General features: G+C 46.8%; 1 protein-coding gene across 1 annotated transcript; it reads right to left on the minus strand.

The window, feature by feature from the left end:
* Nucleotides 1–3,035: 3,035 nt before the first annotated feature.
* LOC118654631 (small integral membrane protein 10-like protein 2A) lies at nt 3,036–6,676 on the minus strand. The gene is made up of 3 exons (XM_036306033.1): nt 5,903–6,676; nt 4,904–5,061; nt 3,036–4,274 (listed from the first exon to the last, which is right to left on the minus strand). Exon 1 carries the CDS (start codon nt 6,510–6,512, stop codon nt 6,276–6,278), a length of 237 nt encoding a protein of 78 aa, XP_036161926.1. The 5' UTR covers nt 6,513–6,676; the 3' UTR covers nt 3,036–4,274; nt 4,904–5,061; nt 5,903–6,275.
* Between the last annotated feature and the right edge of the window lie 12,377 nt (nt 6,677–19,053).

Below are 19,053 nucleotides of genomic sequence, written 5' to 3' on the forward strand. Positions count from 1 at the left end.
TTTTTGGTGGGAATCTGGAAAAACATGAGAAGATTTTCTGTGGTCATCACATCTGGGCCTTAAGGGCATTCATAATTTTAATCCTCAAAAAACTCCTGTCAGACAAGTTGTGCTATTATCAAGTTCATTTTACAGCTGTGTCAAGGAGACACAACCAGGGAAGGGAGGGCAGAAGGCTAGTCTCACCCAGTCCATGAGCCCTGCAGTCATTCCTGACCTCTGTACTCCAACCCCTAAGGGGCTTTCTCCCATGGGAGTAAATTCACAGTGTGCTCAGGCTAGCAGTTTGGAAGTGATTCCTCTTTGGTGAGCATTCCTCTCCCAGCAGTGACCTGGCCTTCCTGGTGTCAGAGTCTCCAAGCTGCTTCTCTGCCAATAGAATTTGAACCCCTGCAGAGATGGCTGAGTCTTAGCAGTTTGTTCCTAATTGGTATATCACTGAGGGTAGGATGGTGGTCTGGTTCCTGCCCAAAAAAGGTGTGAAGGTGGCCTCGTGAAAGCCAGTGAGAGGAGTGAATTAGAGTATAATGAAAGGGCTACCCAGCAGGGTCAAAGTGTATACACAAGGACTGTGCAAATAAGCAAATATATTGAGTATACTAGGAGGTTGGGTTCTCCTGCCAGAAGACATGGAAAGGTGAAAAGTGAAAGAAATCTGGTGTGATCCCTGTGCTGTTGGACTGGCACTGAAGGTGCTGCTGTAACCTCACGGTTTTCAACAAGTACAGAAATAAGATTTTGGCTTCTAAACAGGATGTTCTCCAATAAGAAGGACCAGGAATCCTTGGAGAAATGGCTGAGTAAATAGCATTTTCAATTTCCAACGAAACAAAACAAAGAATCATGCAGTAAGCATGTCAATGAGGGGCTGTTTATACTGATAAAATATATCTATTAGGAAGACATATAGTCAAAATTTTATGCATCCCCCAACTTCAATGAATATAGAGGACAAGGGGAGAGTGAATAGAGACAGACCAGTCAGATTGGTGGGGGACAGGTTAAATTAGCTAGGGAACTAACATTCGCGGCTTGTCGGGTGATTGCAAGAATCTTAAAGCTTGTATAGGTGCCCTAACTGGTTCAGTCACTCTATTGTCCAGATGGTCTCAACGCCTTACTCTCTCAAGGCTCTGTCTTTGAAACAGCTCTGCCTATGGGAATGGTGGGCAGAATGTACAATCCAAGGATAAGGGTGAGGGTAAAGGGCCTAGTTGTCCAGGTCCAGCTCAAGGGTCAACTGGTGGTCACATTCTCTCAATGACCTCCTCCAGGAGGTGGCTGTGGAATTATAATAAAACGAGAGGCCTGGTGCATGATTCGTACAGTGGTGAGGTCCCTTGGCCGGGTATGCAGGGATTGGGCCAAAACCAGCTCTCTAAAATCCCCCGAGGGATCCTGGATTGTGACTGCGAGAGGGTGGTTCTCAGGTGATGCACCCTGGAATTGGGCTCTCTCCTCTCTGGTTCCGGGTGGGTCACCTGGTTTTCAACAAATACAGAAATAAGATTTTGGCTTCACAGCTGCCAAGTCACTACAACTCGGCAGCTCCTGCATTGAGCGTCTGCCCCCTGGTGATCAGTGCACGTCATAGCTACCGGTCGGATGGTTGGACGGTCACTTAGGCTTTTATATATGTAGATGATGGCAGCAAACCACCCATCACAGTGCCAGGAGTTTGATAGGTTCGCATTGCATGCCAGTTCCCTTCATCTGGTTTTCTCTCCTCAGAGTGATAAGGCCTGAGGACAAATGTTGAATAGACAACATCCCCTAGAATGCCCACACAGGAGGAGCTGGGCTCAGAGCATGGGTCTTTTTAAAAAATATATATTTTTATCAATTTCAGAGAGGGAGAAGGAGAGGGAGATAAAAACATTAATGATGAAAGAGAATCACTGATCAGCTGTTTCCTGCACACCCCCCACTGGGTATCAAGCCTGCAACCTGGGCATGTGCCCTGACTGGGAATCAAACTTTGACCTCCTGGTTCATAGGTAGCCATGCCAGCTGGGCCAGGGCACGGGTCTTAACCAGAACAGGGTGTGCCTAGCCGGGAACGGTGGCCCTCCCTCTTCAGAGGGCCTTGGAGGTCTGTTCTGACCCTCTCCCATCTTGCTGTGCCAGGCCACATGATCCCTGGAGTGGGTGTGAGACCATCAGGGACTGAACAGGACCATCTGGACAAAGGGTGGGAAGCTCAGGGCACTTGGGTCCCTCCTTCCTGTGGTGGCAGATGTTGAAAGGGTCTGTGCTGTCAGGGTGCTTTGACCCCTGGGGAGATCTTGGCGACAGATGAGGAGTGCACCCAGGGCCCTTTCCCAGGCTGTGCTCCTCCTTGTTACCCAAATCCTGCATCCTGGAGACGGCTCCCTCCTGGGGCCTGTGGACATGCTTTACTCTCTCCTGGCCACTGCGCTGCTCCCCAGGCCTCCTGACTCAGACCTCTGCCCACCTGCCACCCTCTCCCCTGCAGCAGCCTCAGAAGGTAGCACCCCTGGCCTGGTTTCTCTGGGGAGGCCCTGGGAGTGGAGCTCCGATGGGACTTGGGATCTAAGGTGGGGGGAAGGGAAGCTTCTTTCCCTGTGGTTTATCTCCTCCAAACCTCTGCACCCACGTGGCCGGCAGGGAGGCGACAGGGACCTTGCCACCTGCTGCTGCAGAGGGGCTTCTGGTGAAACACAATGATCTGCAGACAGACAATTTCACCTCACTTCCCTCATCCCACCCTTGGGTTTCAACTGAAGCGCTCTGTAACACCAGGCTCTAAAATGAAGCTGAGACTTAGGTATTAGTTTCTTCAAACAAGGTTGTGAGTGGGACAATTGCCACCTGCGAGGCCAGGCCTATGCTGCCGCCTTCCCCTCATGGGGGCAGTGGTCCAGGGCCAGTGGGGTCCCCAGCGCCTCCTGAGGAGGCCCTGCCCACCTGTAGCCCTCTGAGGGCGCTCCCTTCCCCAGCTCCTGGGCATCAATGATCTCACCACTGGCCCCTCTGTCCTCCAGGGCTGTTGCACCACACCAGAAACAGGAGCCTTCCAGTTTTATTTATTTTATTGAACTTAAGGACTTTTTAATAACTTAGACAACAAGTTTTGACAACACCAGAAACAAGAACATTTCTGACCAGTACAGAGTGCACACACACAGAAAACTGAGTTATCCTATTCAGGTTGGTGTCTCTGATTGCGTAGAATTTCCGCTGCCTGGAAAACGGATGACTAACAAGTAAAGTGCACTGAGAGCCAGTCAAGCAGCCAGGGCCCAGTGGGGTTGGAGGGAGGTGGGAGAGCAGAAGCAGCTCACACGACTCAAGGCCAAAATGGTAAGAAAAGCAGCGCAGGAACAGGCTAAGGACTGGTGGCTGGCCCGTCCCCCAGCCATTCCCTTTGAGCAGAGGCAGCCACAGCCAGAGCCACAGCGGACTTCCTGTGTCCCCCTGGATGGGGAAGAGCTTCCTGGCAGGGGAGCAGGTCTATGAGGCCAGGGGACCCTGAGGTTCAGAGACATGTTTCTCCCTGTGGGACACCAGCACACATTCAGTGAGGAGCCTCCCTCATGCCATTCCCAGGTCTTCTTCCTCGCTGGCCAGCCCAGGAAGAGGCTGGAGCTGAGGATGGAGTCACCCAGAGGGTGAGACCTGGGCTTGAAAGGGGCACATCTGTGTCTCATCCCCAAGGAGGCCCCTGGTCCTCCTCACATCTTATACAGCCGTGTTGCTCTCCTTTTTCTGCGGCTGTCCCCAGAGAGCTACGGATGGAGTTGGCAGGCAGGCTGGCAGGCTCCCAAAAGTGGTCCTGGTTGGACAGGGCTGGGGTGGAGGGGCCACCAGGACCAGGGGCTCCCAGGTGACTTGGCACAAGGAAGGAAGCCATCAGGCCCTGTTAGTGGGAAACTGCAGGGGGCACGTGGGAGCCTTGGTCCCCAGTCCTGTGGTGAGGCAGGAGGAGTACTTCACCCAGGCCCCAGGCTCCAGCTGGGCAGCTGAGTAGGGCAGATGTTGTGAGACTGGGCCACACCATCCCTTGGACTGACCACACTACTGTGGTTTCCAGTCTCAGGGGCTCTGAGAACTTGGGCTGGACAGCAACCAGTGTCAGAGCAGATGTGGGACCGAGGGTGGGTGGTGAGGGCCAGGTCTCTCCTGGCTCCCCTCTGGGCTGTTTCTGGCCATGCTGGTACACCAGTCAGCAGCACAGCCCGGGCCTCCAGGACCAGTCCAAGCCCATCTGGAGGAGAGTCTCCTGTGTGATCCTGGGTGTGGGGGATCCGAGCCTGGGGACAGAGAGGTGGGTCATGCATGGTTCCCTGTCTCCCCCCCCCCCCCAGTTCACCCTTTACCCTCTGGTCACACCATGTCCGCAGGAGCTACCCCCACCTCCCCACCCAAACTGAGAGGCTTGTGCCCAATTGTGCAGGAGCCCTTGGTTAAGCCTGGGGTGGGGGTGGGAAGACCTGGCTCTGTGGGTGAGGACCTTAGCTGCCCAGGTGATCCTTGCACTCATCTCTCTTGTGCCCATCTATCTCAGCTCAGACTGTCCTCCTGTGTTTCCTGTGACCACCCATACCACTCCAAGGAAAGCTGGTTCCCCACATTCCCCACCCTGAACCTCTCTCCCGAGCTCCCCTGGAGCCTTGGGAGCCCCTGCCCCATCCCGCTGGGCCAGGTCTTCCAGAAGCCTGGGGTGCGGGTGGGGGAGTGCAGGCCTTAGGGAAGATTTAGCTCCACCACTCCTTATCTGTGTGACAAGGGCAAGGGTGAGCCCCCCTCCCGGAACCCGTTTCCCATGTCATCAGGGAAAGAGAAGAGAACACCCTCATGGTGTGCTAGGAGATTTCAGTGCCCAGGTGACATCGTCCTGTCCTTGCCCACGCCAGAGCCGGACCTCTGGGCTGCCCCATACCTCGTGGCCTCTGCCAGGCACGCCCTTCATCTCCTCCTCAGCCAGGCCCTTCACTTAGCTGCTAGCAGGAAGCTCTAGGGGCAGGGGGTCCTGGGGCACAGATTTGACTCTTGATGAGGCCGGAGAAGGGGTGAGTCACTGGCTACAAACACTGGCTCCTGAAACAAAGAAATGAGACTTGAGAGTTGCCTCCCTACCCAGACAGCCCCCCCCTTCTCCAAGTGTTGCCTTCTCCACAAGCCCCTTCTCCATTTGCTTTCCCCACCCCAGCCTGACACCTGCCTCTGCTCAAGGAAATCCACATTTTCCCAGGTGCTTTGGGTTCACAGGGCACCCCTGGACGTTGTCTGGGCCAAAGGAGGGCATGCTGTGGCAAGGGGAGGGCTGGGGGTGGCAGAAGAGGAAAACCGGGAGGAGTGCTAGGGAGGAAGGCATCTCTCCACTCTTCCCGAAAGAGGAAGGAGGAGAGCAAAAGGGAGAGCAGGGGCAGGATTCAGAGGGCTGCAGAGAGTCTGGGGCCTGAGTGCTGAGAAGGGGACAGACCTGGGGTTCCAGGCTCCCTGTCCGGGAGGGTGAAGTGTGGTACCATCTTTTCTCCTCTAGGGCCTTCCTGTGGGCCACCCCAGCCCATCCCCCTCCACTGCCTCTGGCTCAGGTGACACTTCCTGGGCCTCTGGGGATGGGGGGGGGGCGGCTGGCTGTGGGCGGGAGGGGGCACCCAGGAAGGGACACCCAGGTCTCCACGGGTGGTGGGCTGAACCTCTGAGATGCAAGATGCCTAAGCTACAGCCGCCCCTCACCCCCAGTTTGGAATCATGGCAAGGGACTCCAAGAGCCTGTGACTCCCGGTCTGCCTCCGCTCCGCAGCTCTCTGGACTGGCTTCCTTGGGTCCTTCCATATCCACCCCCGCCCCCCAAACCCCAGGGGCCTAGACGTCTAGATGCCATGGCAACCGCCTCCCTCCAGCCCGCAGGTGCAGCCTCTCTCTGGCAGCCTACCTTTTGGCTGAGACCAGTCAAAGCAAGTCCCTGCAGCAGCATTTCCTCCTGGTTTCCCACTTCGGCCCAATGTGAGGCAACAGGTCGGCTGTACTCGGAGAATTTTCTGGAGCCCACGGAAAGGGCCCGTTTTGCCCGTTTCTGTGCAACGCGGCACTGGCCGCCACGCGGGTGCGCAGGTCACGCCTGGGTCCGGGGTTCCGTGGCCCTGGGGGCTCAGTGGCCAGCGTCCTCTCGGGCAGCTCTTGGGCCCAGGGGCCCGGGCCACCCCTCCTCCTTTCCGCGCCGCGTCCCCGCGACCTGGGCGGCCCGGCTGTCCCCATGTGGGCGGGCGGGGGCGGCACCCTCCCGCGGCCGCTGTGGCCACAGGCGCTCACTCGATCCTCACCTGCAGGCGGACGTTGAACATCACGGAGGCCACGATGTAGAAGTAGGGGAAGTTCATGCGCAGCCGCCAGGCCAGGTCAAAGAAGGTGAGCAGCGTGCGCGTGAGCCCCTTGCAGAAGGCGCCATAGGAGCCGGGGGCCACGGCCAAGCGCGACAGTCGCACCGCCAGACCGGATAGGGCCGCTGCCGCCGCAGCAGCTGACAGAGCTGCGGATGCTGCCATGGGCACGGCAGGCTCAAGCCCCGCGGACCCGCAGGAGCAGGAGCCAAGGGCAGTTGTTCAGGAGGTCTGGAGCGCCCCGCCAGCCCTGGAAGCCCTCCTGCCCGGCTCCGCACTTGGTCTCCTCCCTAGCTCGTCTCCGGAGAAAGCTGCAGCACCTCCTGCCCCTCCTCCTAGGCCCACAGACAGCCCCGCCTCTTCGCCGGCTCCCTGAGGTGTGGCCACCAGCGTAGCCTCGCCCCCATTTTTATCTACCTTTCTTGCCTGCAGCCTCAGAGCCTCTGCAGGGAATATAGCCCGGACCAATGGCACCGGCCCTGTTGGCAAGGCCTCCCCAGGACATGGCCCAGTTGGCAAGCCCAGGCTTTTCAGAGCAGAGCCCGAGGGCTTGAGCTAATTAGAAAGTGGTGCTCCCCAGGGATTACTTTTGTGGAAAGCCCTAGAGCAGAGTGGAGGGCAGAAGTTCTGGACTGGTATACTGAGTCCTTACCGAAGGCCCACCATTCACTGTCTCCACAGAAAATGTGGCCACCCAACCCATCATTCCTTTGTTTAATTCATATTTCTCTAGTACCAATGCACTATGGCGTTCCAACAAACCCAGAAAATATCCTTTCTCGTACATTTGCTGGTCATGTGTGTTTTTCTTTATTCATGAACTAGAGGCCCGGTGCACAAAAATTTGTGCACTCGGGGGGGAGGGGGGGTCCTTCAGCCCGGCCTGTGCCCTCTCGCAGTCTGGGACCCCTCAGGAGATAACGACCTGCTGGCTTAGGCCTGCTCCCGGGTGGCAGAGGGCAGGCCCAATCCCTAGGTGCAACCCCTGGTTGGGCTCAGAGCAGGGCCGATTGGGGAGTTGGGGCGCCGCCCCCTGTCATGCACAGAGCAGGGCGATCGGGGAGGTTGTGATGCCACCCTCAGTCACGCTCAGGGTAGGGCCGATTGGGGGGTTGGGATGCCGCCCCCTGTCACACTCAAGGCAGGGTCGATGGGGAGGTTGCGGCGCCACCCCCTGTCACGCACAGAGCAGGGCCAATCAGGGGGTTGGGGCACTGCCCCCTGTCACTCACAGAGCAGGGCCCATCAGGGGGGTTGGGACTCTGTACCCTGTCACGCACAGAGCAGGGCCAATCAGGGGGTTGGGGCACTGCCCCCTGTCACGCATAGAGCAGGGCCCATCAGGGGGTTGGGGTGCTGCCCTCTATCACCCACAGAGCAGGGCCGATCAAGGGGTTGGGGCGCCGCCACTCTCACACTCAGGGCAGGGCCGATGGGGGGGTTATGGCTCTACCCCATAACACACAGAGCAGGGCCCGTGGGGGGGGGGGTTGGGGCGCCGCACCCTGTCACACACAGAGCAGGGTGGATAGGGAGGTTGTGGCCCCGCCCCCTGTCACACACAGAGCCACAGGGCGATCAGGGGGTTTGGGCGCTGCCCCCGTCATGCTGATCCCAGTGCCGGGAGGCCTCGCGGCTCTGCTGATCCCGGTGCTGGGAGGCATATTACCCTATTACTATATAGGGTAGAGGCCTGGTGCACGGGTGGGTGCCGGCTGGTTTGCCCTGAAGCGTGTCCTGGATCAGGGTGGGGGTCCCCACTGGGGTGCCTGGCCAGCCTGGGTGAGGGGATGATGGCTGTTTGCAGCTGGTCACACACCATTCAGGGTGGGGGTCCCCACTGGGGTGCCTGGCCAGTCTGGGTGAGGGGATGATGGCTGTTTGCAGCTGGTCACACACCCTTCAGGGTGGGGGTCCCCACTGGGGTGCCTGGCCAGTCTGGGTGAGGGGCTGAGGGCTGTTTTCAAGCTGGGGGTGACTGAAGCTCCCAACCGCTCCTTTTTTTCTTTTTTCTTTTTTTATTCTGGGCCAGCTTTAGCTTTGAGGCTTGGCTCCAGCTCTTAGGCCTCCGCTGCTGAAAGTAGGTTTCTGGCCTTTGCTTACAATGTTGCGATCCTGCTGGCTGAAGCCCGGCAACTAAAGCAGGTTTCTGGGGTTTTTGTTTAGCTTCAATATTTGTTACATAGTTGCTTAGAGTTGCAGCTCAGAGGCCTGCAGCGGCAGTCGGGGAACGTTGGAGTCCTCCGTCACTAAAGCAAGCAAGTCTCATGTTAGTTTCAAGCTGCCTGGCTGACGGCCGCCATCTTGGCTGGCAGTTAATTTGCATATCACCCTGATTAGCCAATGGGAAGGGTAGCGGTCGTATGCCAATTACCATGTTTCTCTTTTATTAGATAGGATTGCCCTGTTGCTCTTCTCTTTCACTCCATAGTGATTTCTAAGGATTCCTGTTAGTCTGTTTTTGCCCTGGATATTGCAGGTCTTCTCAGATTTTCATTTGCCCTTTTCATGACTTTTTCTTGCTGGTAGGCTTAAAAGCCCTTTCATGGTTTTATCTCATCTTTATTCTAAACCAAATCCAACCCAAACTCGACCATGTTTTCACAACTATTGAAATGCTCGCGCTTCATTATAGTTATGACTTTTAAAAATCTATCTGCAGGGAGTGGATTTAGGAAGAACTCATCCAAGTTTTCAAGAGGAAGGCTGGCCTGAGTATTAAGGCCCTCTCAAAATGTCTGTTCACTGTCGCAAGTGAACATCCCTATGGCATCCGTATAAATGTTTACAGAACTCAGCAGATTCATGTACACTGATTGAGCAATTTTCATACCTACATGGTCAAGGGAAAACAACAAGTTTCAGAGACACTAGATTATTTTGTGTCATCATGTTATCATGATTTTATCAATAACATAACTATGCATGGGTATGAGTGCATAAAAAATACCAGGGCAGATATATCAAATTAGTCAACATGGTTTAACTCTGGTTAAGACAGTAGGAAGGATGACATAACACTTTTTACTGTGTATATCTATGCATATCTACATGTATATAAGTATTACTTGTGTAATTCAATGAAAATATTAATTATTTGAAAAAGGGGCCACAGAAATATAGATTTGAGCCACATAGGAACCCTTTATTCTATACTGGATCCAACTTAATTCATTTGCAGTGCCTATTTTCTCCAAACATTTTTGCAATCTCTCCTTAGCCTCATCTCATTTATTTTTAACATTTGATTTTGAAACAATTAGGGACAGGACGTCGAAAAAATAATACAAAAAAGACCTTGTGCCTTTCACCTAGCTTACCCAATGGTAACATTTTTCATAGATGCAGTATAGTATCAAAACTTGGAAATTGACTTTGGTACATTACTGTTAACTAGACCACAGCCTAATTCAGCATTCACCATTTTTTCTAGCCTGCATTAATTTGTGTGTGTGCATATGTATTGCTCTAGCAATTTTTTCTCATGTCAGGATTTGTGTAATCACCACTACAATCAAAATACAAAAATATTTCATCACCACATAAGAACTCCTTTGGGCTCTTTGTTCTCACTTAGTCACCCTGTACATATTTTGTTAGAGTTATATCTATTTCATTTTCTCTGGAGTGGCTGCACAAGATAGTATGTGTCTAATTTTGGTTTTCACATGTCCATTTTTAGTATATAGAACTGCAATTGATTTTTCCAATTATATTTTATTGATTTCACAGAGGAAAGGAGAGGGAGAAAGAGACAGAAACATCAATGTTGATAGAGATTTATTGCTCGGCTGCCTCCTGCATGCCCCACACTAGGGATAAAACCCGCAACCCGGGCATATGCCCTGACCGGAATCGAACCATGACTTTCTGGTTCAGAGGTTGATGCTCAACCACTAAGCCATGCCAGCTGGGCGGTATGCTTCTCATTCTTTTAGATATTTTTAGATTTGTTTTATGGCTTTAAGAAGAGCATCCCTCTGGAGTGATTCCAGAGAAAGGCAATGTGGGTGATGAAAGAACTGGATCCATGCCTTGTGATGAATGAAATGTTTGTAGTTTAGAGAACAAAGACATAAAAGAGATATGAGATTTCCTTCAAGTACTTGAAGGCCTACTATGCTGGAGAGGGATTAAACTATCACAGTACTATTCTGTGGTTTGGAATTTAGGCCAGTTGGCTGAAACTGTCTTTGGCCAATTTAAGGAATGTACAACCTTGAGAAGCAATAAGGCTCCTGTCATTTGCGTATCTTAGCACCACTTGGAAATTATTGGTCAGGGATATTGTTAAATTAAGTTTTCCATGATAGGGTCATTAAACTAGATGACTTGAAAGAACCTTTACAATTCCGGGCTCTTTTGCTTCCAAGTTCACTAATATTTGTGTTCATTATAAAATTAAGTAATTTTATTTTGTAATATATTTGGAAAAATGTTTTTTTATTTTATTTAAACATTGTTTAAAGTATTACAAATAGTAGTACATATGTCTCCTTTTTCCCCCATTGACCTCCCCCCCTGGAAAAAAAATTTTATAACAAGCATAAAACTATGCTTAAAATGACACCCTGGCCAGTGTGGCTCTGTTGATTTCAGCATCGTCTTATGCACCAAAAAGTTGTGGGGTCGATTCCTGGTCAGGGTACATACCTAGGTTGTGGGTTCCATCCCCAGTAGCTACTTAATGTTTCTCACATCGATGTATCTCTCTCTCTCTCCCCCCCCCCTTCTTCTCTCTCTACAATCAGTAAAAACATATCCTCCAGAGAGGATAACAAAATAAAAAAACTATGTTTAAAATGAATAAATCTTTAAAATCACATTAAAATTTGAAGTGAAGTTCTTATAGGCAGCATAGAAATGTTTTTTAAAAATCTATTCTGTCAGTTTCTGTTTTGTTGTTGTTATTATTATTATTATTATTTTGTTAATCCTCACCTGAGGATATTTTTCCATTGGTTTAAGAGAGAGTGGGAGGGGGAGAGACAGAGAGAGAGAGCAAAACATCGTTGTGATAGAGCCTGCAATTGAGTTACACATCCTTGACCAGAATTAAACCCGGGACCTTTCAGTCCACAGGCCGAAGCTCTAAACACTGAGCCAAACAGGCTAGGGCGATTTTCTTTCTTCTTGTTGCATACCAAACCTAACTTCATTCAGCAGTCAATTTGAAACTTTTTTGTTTCACATTGATGAATAAATTCACTCTGGCATTCATCGTATACTTGTTGTGTTAAACTGAAGCATAATCTTATTTGAGCAGCCATCTAATTGCTTGTGTTGTCCAGTGAAACTTAACCTCATTCCAACAATCATATTCAGGATTGTTTCTCACACTGAGAATAGCCTTATTGCAGCAGTCTGCATGATGTCTCACACTGAACCATAACCTTTCCCAGTAAAAATTTCCTGTTTTTGTCTCACACAGAACAAGTGGTTTTTGTCTCACATGAACAAGTGGTTGTCTTTGTGCTTGTGGTTTCAAAATGAATCTAAACTTTGATCCAGTGCATTGTTTCATGCTTGAATCTAAAATTATTCCATAGTCAGATTTACCTGTTTGTGATCAAATATTGAACCCTAATTTTATTCCAAGTGCCATCCATGCCTGTTGTCTCATTCTGAACCTTAATATAATTCATGTAAGTCATTTTAAAAAGTAAATGTGACTGCTTTAGTTTAGTGACTAATATTTTAAATAAATTGATCTGTCTGATTGCTATGGTTAAAAAAAACTTTTTCCCCATTTTTTAGGAAAAAACTGCAACACAAATGAACTTAGTAGAGAGTAGTGAAAACAAAATTACATTTAAAACATAATTTAGAGCCCTAACTGGTTTGGCTCAGTGGATAGAGCATCAGCCTGCGGACTCAAGGGTCCCAGGTTCGATTCCGGCCAAGGGCATATACCTTGGTTGCGGGCACATCCCCAGTAGGGAGTGTGCAGGAGGCAGCTGATCAGTGTTTCTCTCTCATTAATGTTTCTAACTCTCTATCCCTCTCCCTTCCTCTTTGTAAAAAATCAATAAAATATATTAAAAAAATAAAACATAATTTAGAAAACAAATGTACTTCCTTTGGATTAGTAACTATGATATATAAATTTGGTACCAAAAGCCAACAAGAATCAAATACAGACATTTGTGTCTTATCATGTTTGAATGCATTATAAAGACAACAAAAATAAGTTTTAAACTTTTACAAGACATAAATATATGAACATATAAATAGAAAAAAACTGTTCCTTGTTTATTTTAACCCCAAATTGTCTTCTATATTCAGTAACAAAATTTTTACTTTTCAAAAATATATGACAGGTATCAGTAAAAATTCTCATTTTAATAAAAATACTCATTTTTCATTTTATAATACACAGGTTAGGTATTAGTATTTTTAAATGAAACAATTTAATGCAAAACCTGTGTTGCTTTACTATAAATAGAGAAGACAAAGCTACTACTATATAATATCTTATTACAGCATATGAGGCATTTCTCATTCCTCTCATTTTTCTTCTTCAATCTTGAAAACACCAGTCACATCAGCAGAGGGAAGTTCATTCAGTACTTTTTAATAAAGTGTCTTCATAAAATGATTTCTCTACATTTATGAGATTTGATAACACCTTCTGATTCTGCAGATTCATCTCTCTCCAATTGCTGCTACCTGAACAATTTATATTTGTGGCAACTGAATAACCGATGTTTGTGGTGTCTCAATTACTCCTTGGACATGTAGTATTTGGCCTGAGGGCAATTACACTAGAGTTACAGCTGGGGAGCTGCTTCTGCTACCAGATCTAGCTACAGAAACCTGAGCTAAATCAGAGATTGAATTTTGATCAATCTAAGTTTGCATATGTGCCGATTTGCTCTCTGTCACAGAATGTTACATAGAATCTGTTCCACCCTGCTGGGACTCAGTTGTTTGCATTTTACTTAATATATTTTTCCTGGCATATTTGCTCATTATTAAGATATTTGTAGTCAAGGCTTTGCTCCTTCCCCTTTTCCTCCTTCATATAACCCTCCATGATGTCATTTCTGTAATGGACCATCCTACTGATTACAGACGGGAAGCGGGGGAGATGATGAGCCCACCACCCAGCATCCTACTGCAATTGGCCCCGCCTGGCCCTCAGTCACCTCTGTTGTGCAGCTGTCTTCTCTGCCTAGACAGGACCTGGAGCAGTCATTTTTTATGCCACACACTTGGCACTAACATTATTTGTGTGTTTTTAAAATCTTTATTGTTGAAGCACTAACATTATTTGAGTCTTCGTCTTAATGCTTCTTGTCTCCTTTAAGAAAGGACAACGATCTCAAGGTTGGTTCTTATGCTACTCTTGCTAAAATATAATAATTTTGCAGATGCAGCTGAAACTAATGAGCTTGACTGGGATTGCAACTAGATAAATTTAACTAACTGCAAAGAAGAAATCAATATGTAATTAACCAAATAGTGTATATAAGCAATGACTAAGAATTCCTTTAGGGAGACAGAGCTTTGGATGTTAATCCTCTGTCTTCTTTACCCATTATAAGTAAGTAAAACTACCTAATGATAGCCATATCTGGTTCTTGAGTAGACCACCTCAAGTGTCAAACCCCTTGAAATCAGTAACATCCCGACCAATAACAGTTCCAGGTATTATCATTCTTGTTGTCTCACAATAGACCTTAAAGTTACTCCACTGAACATCAGGTGCCTTTAAAGAGGTAAATCAGAATATAGTGCTGTGAGAAAGTTAACATAATGCCCTCTAAGGGGAAACCAGACTCCAAAGCTTGGAGATTCTATTGTTCAAAACTCAGTGTGTCAAGAAGGAGATCTACATGGACCTTGAGATTTTGAGCTAGATAGAGAGAGCATCCGGTTTTGAATTCATCACTTTCATGCAAGGTGTTGTAGTCACAACAAAGATATTTTTATCAACTTCCATAGTTCTTCAGCAGCTGGAGCAGTTGAAGGAAAAGGCCAAAGATGCATTCAGAAGGATGGTTTGCTTTCTTTATTTCATGCTTTACAATTCTCTAGAAGCATGAAATATGGGTCAGTTTATGTAGGAGTCCGAGCAAGGGCTTTGGTACAGCTGAAGAGTAAAGGTATTTTGTTTTGAAAGGCAGAAGGAATAGGGAAAATGAGACAGGAAAGTTAAAAAAGGCCAAACAATGTGGGCAATTTGCAGCCAGTTTGTAACTAATAAGCCATTATCTTCCCCAGCTAAAGACACTTGAGAGCAAACGGTTAAAAATCTCCCTAATGAGATAATACAGAAAGGGATGGTACCGGGGAAAGGAAAAAAGGCAGTTTTACTCCCTAAGCCAGTGGTTTTCAACCTTGGCTGCACATTAGAATCACCTGGGAATCTTTTTAAAATCCCTACTCACTCTTAAGATTCGCTGAGAGCCTGTCTGCACTTCATAAGCCAGATGTATAGGTTTGCTTGCTTTGCTTTTTCAGTAAAGGTGCATGTTTTAATTACTTTAATATATTGGGGCTGCTCACAGGGGCTGCTCACAACACAGGTAAGGTCTCTTGTATAAATTTGTTTATATGAGAAGACAAGGATCAAGGTTGGGAATGGCCCTCTCCCACTGACTCAGGGGGCTGTTTGGTAATACCTCTCTGGTATCTGTGAGAGGTGTCTCTAACAGGAGTATGAAGCAAGTAGTTTAAGAAATGTGAGTGGCATGAAGTATAGAGTATTCTTTTTTTTTATTGTCTAAAGTTTTACATATGTCTCCTTTTCCACCAATTGACCTCCCCAGCCATTCCCACCCTGGGCAAGCCCCCACTGCCCCAGTCTCTGTGTCCGTTGGTTATGCTAATATGCATGCATACAAGTCCTTTGCATTCTTTATCCTGGACATTTTTCCCTTCAGAATATAGCACTTCAAAATGCAGGCTATATTGAAAGGTAAAGATGGTGGTAGGAGTGTCCAGGAGGGAAGATCATGGATGGAATATGTCATTGCTCTGTTGAAAGAAAATTCTGAGTGCAGCAGTAAGAGGCAAGGTGCAGTCAAAACGGACTACTGATATTGCTTATTTCAAATAAAAACCTGAAGAAATTCTTCAGTGACTCAGTAGTTATATATCTTTTGAATGTAAACTGGTTCTCTAATATAGGAATCAAGTTTCTAGGTCAGTGGTCGGCAAACTGCGGCTTGGCAAACCGCGGTTCGCGAGCCACATGCGGCTCTTTGGCCCCTTGAGTATGGCTCTTCCACAAAATATCGACTTCTGCGCATGGGCCACGAAGTTTCAGTCGCACTGTACGTGCGCGCCTGCATGTGGCTCGCGAGCCTCGGTTTGCCAACCATGGTTCTAGGTAATCCCTTGGTGATAAAACTTTGATTTTGAAAATCATGTCTGTTGGGGATTGAGATGGGTTTCACTCATTTAGAAGGAAGATATACAGTTTTTTAATATCTTTGGATGCTTAAAAATGTGAACTTAGGCCTTGCTAGATGTCTGAGATGTCCTCTCTGACAATGCAAGCTGGAAAAGGCTAAAGACTAACCTATACATCATTCTGGTGAGAAAAGGCTCTACCACCACACCCAACCCCAAAAGTTAAAATTCCAGAATCGGGGGCTACTGGAGGCAAAGACCAAAAGTAGTTAATATATAAATTCGAGAAGTCCACTAGAAGGCTAATGGACTTTGATATTCAGCAGGGCTGAAAATCAGCTTTATATTACCCTGCTGTTGGCAAAATGGCTGAAGGCAATCCCCTAACCTGATAATCCTTTTACTGTTTACCAAACTTTACCTATGATATGCCTGTTTGCTTTCCTAAAGGGCAAATGTGTATTCAAGTGAATAAAAGCAAAGGGGACCAAGAAGTCAGAGAGCTTCTCCACTAGAGGGAAGTTATCCGTCTGGCTCCCCCATGCCTTCTAATTTTATATTTCTTGTATAGTATATTCATTTGTGCATTAGCCCCTTCTCAGAGACCTTGAACCCTAGCTGCAAATGGATGTGACATTCATAGGGGGCTGAGTAAACAGATTACTAATACTGAGGCAAGAGTAAGAGATGAGCTGTCTTTCCATCTGTTCTATATCTGTCAAATAGGACTAGAGAAGCAGGGGCTGCTCAAGTTTTAAGTGTGAGCTTTAGTTCTTTAAAAGAATATTCAGCCCATATGACTAGGCTAGAAATGAGAGAGGGTATCAGGAACAAAGATCATGTAGCTTCTTGGAGGTGCCCAGAATGTTTCTCTTCAGAATGTTATGATGACTGCAGATGCAAGAGGGCAGAGTGTAATGTCTTTGCTCCCCAACCTGATGGTGAGCCACTTGGGGGCTGATTCACCTGTATGTTCCCTGATTACCTTGACTTTAGCCTAGACCAGGGGTCCTCAAACTACGGCCCGTGGGCCACATGCAAATACAAATATTGTATTTGTTCCTGTTTTGTTTTTTTTACTTCAAAATAAGATATGTGCAGTGTGCATAGGAATTTGTTCATAGTGGTTTTTTTTAAACTATAGTCTGGCCCTCCAACAGTCTGAGGGACAGTGAACTGGCCCCCTGTTTAAAAAGTTTGAGGACCCCTGGCCTAGACAACCTCCTCAGCACACTGTCAAACAGTCCCTGCTGATTCAGGAGGACCACTGCTGCAGAGTTGCTTTATCTCTCTGCTTTCAGAACAAACTACTCTGGAATCTTAAGGGAGAGCTTCCTCATCCTGGTATGGAGAGGCTAGGTCTCTCCTAGGACCTTTAGCTTCCAGCTTTAACTGCCAGCTTTGATAGCTGGGAAGCTATTAGTAATTGCTATAAGACATTCATAAAATGGGTCAAAAATATAAAACTCTTAAGAGGGGAATGGAGAATACCAGGATTCTGGTTTTCAGAATGGGGAGCAAGGCAATCTATTCTGTGTCACTGTCCCTTCATAAGCACCAAGGACACTCCTAAAGACATTAACTTAATTGAGAGGTCCAATACTGTATTCTGAACCTCTGCCTTACAGATCAAATCCTTATTTTCTAGGGTCTTTAGGATACTTACCAAATTTTATCAAATATGTCTTTAAAAAAACTAAATGAACTTTAAAAGCAGAAATAGAATGAACTGCATTTTTCTAATCACAATATAGCAAAACCAAAAATGAAGTGGAAAATGGCAATATTGTACAGCTCTTGGGTCAGAGGGAATATTAATGAAAACAGTAATAACAAACAATTTTTAAATTATCAGTAATAACACTGTGATGAATAATCTTATATACCAACTTGAGTGGGCTAAGAGAAGCCCAGATAGCTGGTAAAATATTTCTGGGTGTGTCTTGGAGGGTGCTTCTCAAAGAGATTAACATTTGATTGAGTAGAATGAGTACAGAGATCTGCCCTCACTAATGTGTGTGTGTAGGTATCATCCAAAACATTGAGAACCAGAATAGAACAAAAAGACAGAGAAGACTGAATTCCATCACTTCTTGTGCTGGAACCTACATCTTTTGTTGCCCTCAGATATCAGAGCTCCTGGTTCTCTGGCTTTCATATTTCATGATTTACATCCCCCTGCCCAGGTCTCAGGACTTTTGCTGAGTTACACCATCAGATCCCCTGGTTCTAAGGTCTTCAGACTCTAGACTGAGGGATACCATTAGCTTTCCTTTTTCTTCAGCTTGCAGATGGTAGATTATGGGACTTATCAATCTTCATAACAACATGAGTCAATTCCTATAACAAACATCTTCCCCTCTCTCTCTATATATATATATTTATTGGCTTCTGTATCTCTGGAGAATCCTGATTAATACAAACATTATATATAAAAACTATGGAATGTGACCAAAGCCATATTTATAGGAAAGTCCATAGCCTTAAATGCTTTTATCATTAAAAAAACAAAAAATAAAACACAATATGCTGGATATTCATTGAAAGCTTACACTGTGCAGGGCCTGAACAAAATATATTTCATTTAATCTTCATAGTACTTATAAGGTGGGTACTGTTTTTGATCCTCATACTGATTACAAGATAGGTAGGTACTGTATTTTTTTGTACTGTATTTTGCCCTTACTTTTGTGAAATAAAATTAGGGACACTCATACAATGTTCTATGATCTATTTTTCCAATAACTATTTCTCGTATTTCTTGATTCAGTGCCTCAAAATAAATAATGGATGTTCTATGAAGGGGAGGATGTAGCTCACATTATGACTACAACTAACCCTACTGGCTAAAATTGACTCTATTAAATGCAGAGAGTAAAGTGATTCCAGCTTAGGGGCAGGAGTCAATTGTGGTGCCTGTTGCCACTGCTCATGGAAGCAGCTCTAAGTTGTGCAAACAATTAGTTTATGTGATTGAAGCAGAAAGAGCATATATATATTTCCACTTTATTAAAATATTGCATAGATACAGAGCAGTTGGGCACATCCATTCTAAGGCACTATTCTGGTTGGAATGCAATTCCACAAGAGAGAAAAGAGAAGCCATTACATTCAGTGTTTTTCATCTCTACATTCAGACTCCTCCCATATTACATTTTATTGCTACTAGGATCTCAGTATTTAATCCCACATTTATAGCAGCGTCATACAGGGACTGGGGTGACAATAATTAAAGACACATCCTAGCTTTAGCACTTGATATGATTTGGCACTTAATACAAACTCTCTTGCATTCTTCTCCATTTGTTTCCCAACTCTTGTTTAATTAAAGATATTATAAACTCTT

The sequence above is a fragment of the Myotis myotis genome, unplaced genomic scaffold (genome assembly GCF_014108235.1).
Source record: "Myotis myotis isolate mMyoMyo1 unplaced genomic scaffold, mMyoMyo1.p scaffold_m19_p_4, whole genome shotgun sequence".
Taxonomy (NCBI): Eukaryota; Metazoa; Chordata; class Mammalia; order Chiroptera; family Vespertilionidae; genus Myotis; species Myotis myotis.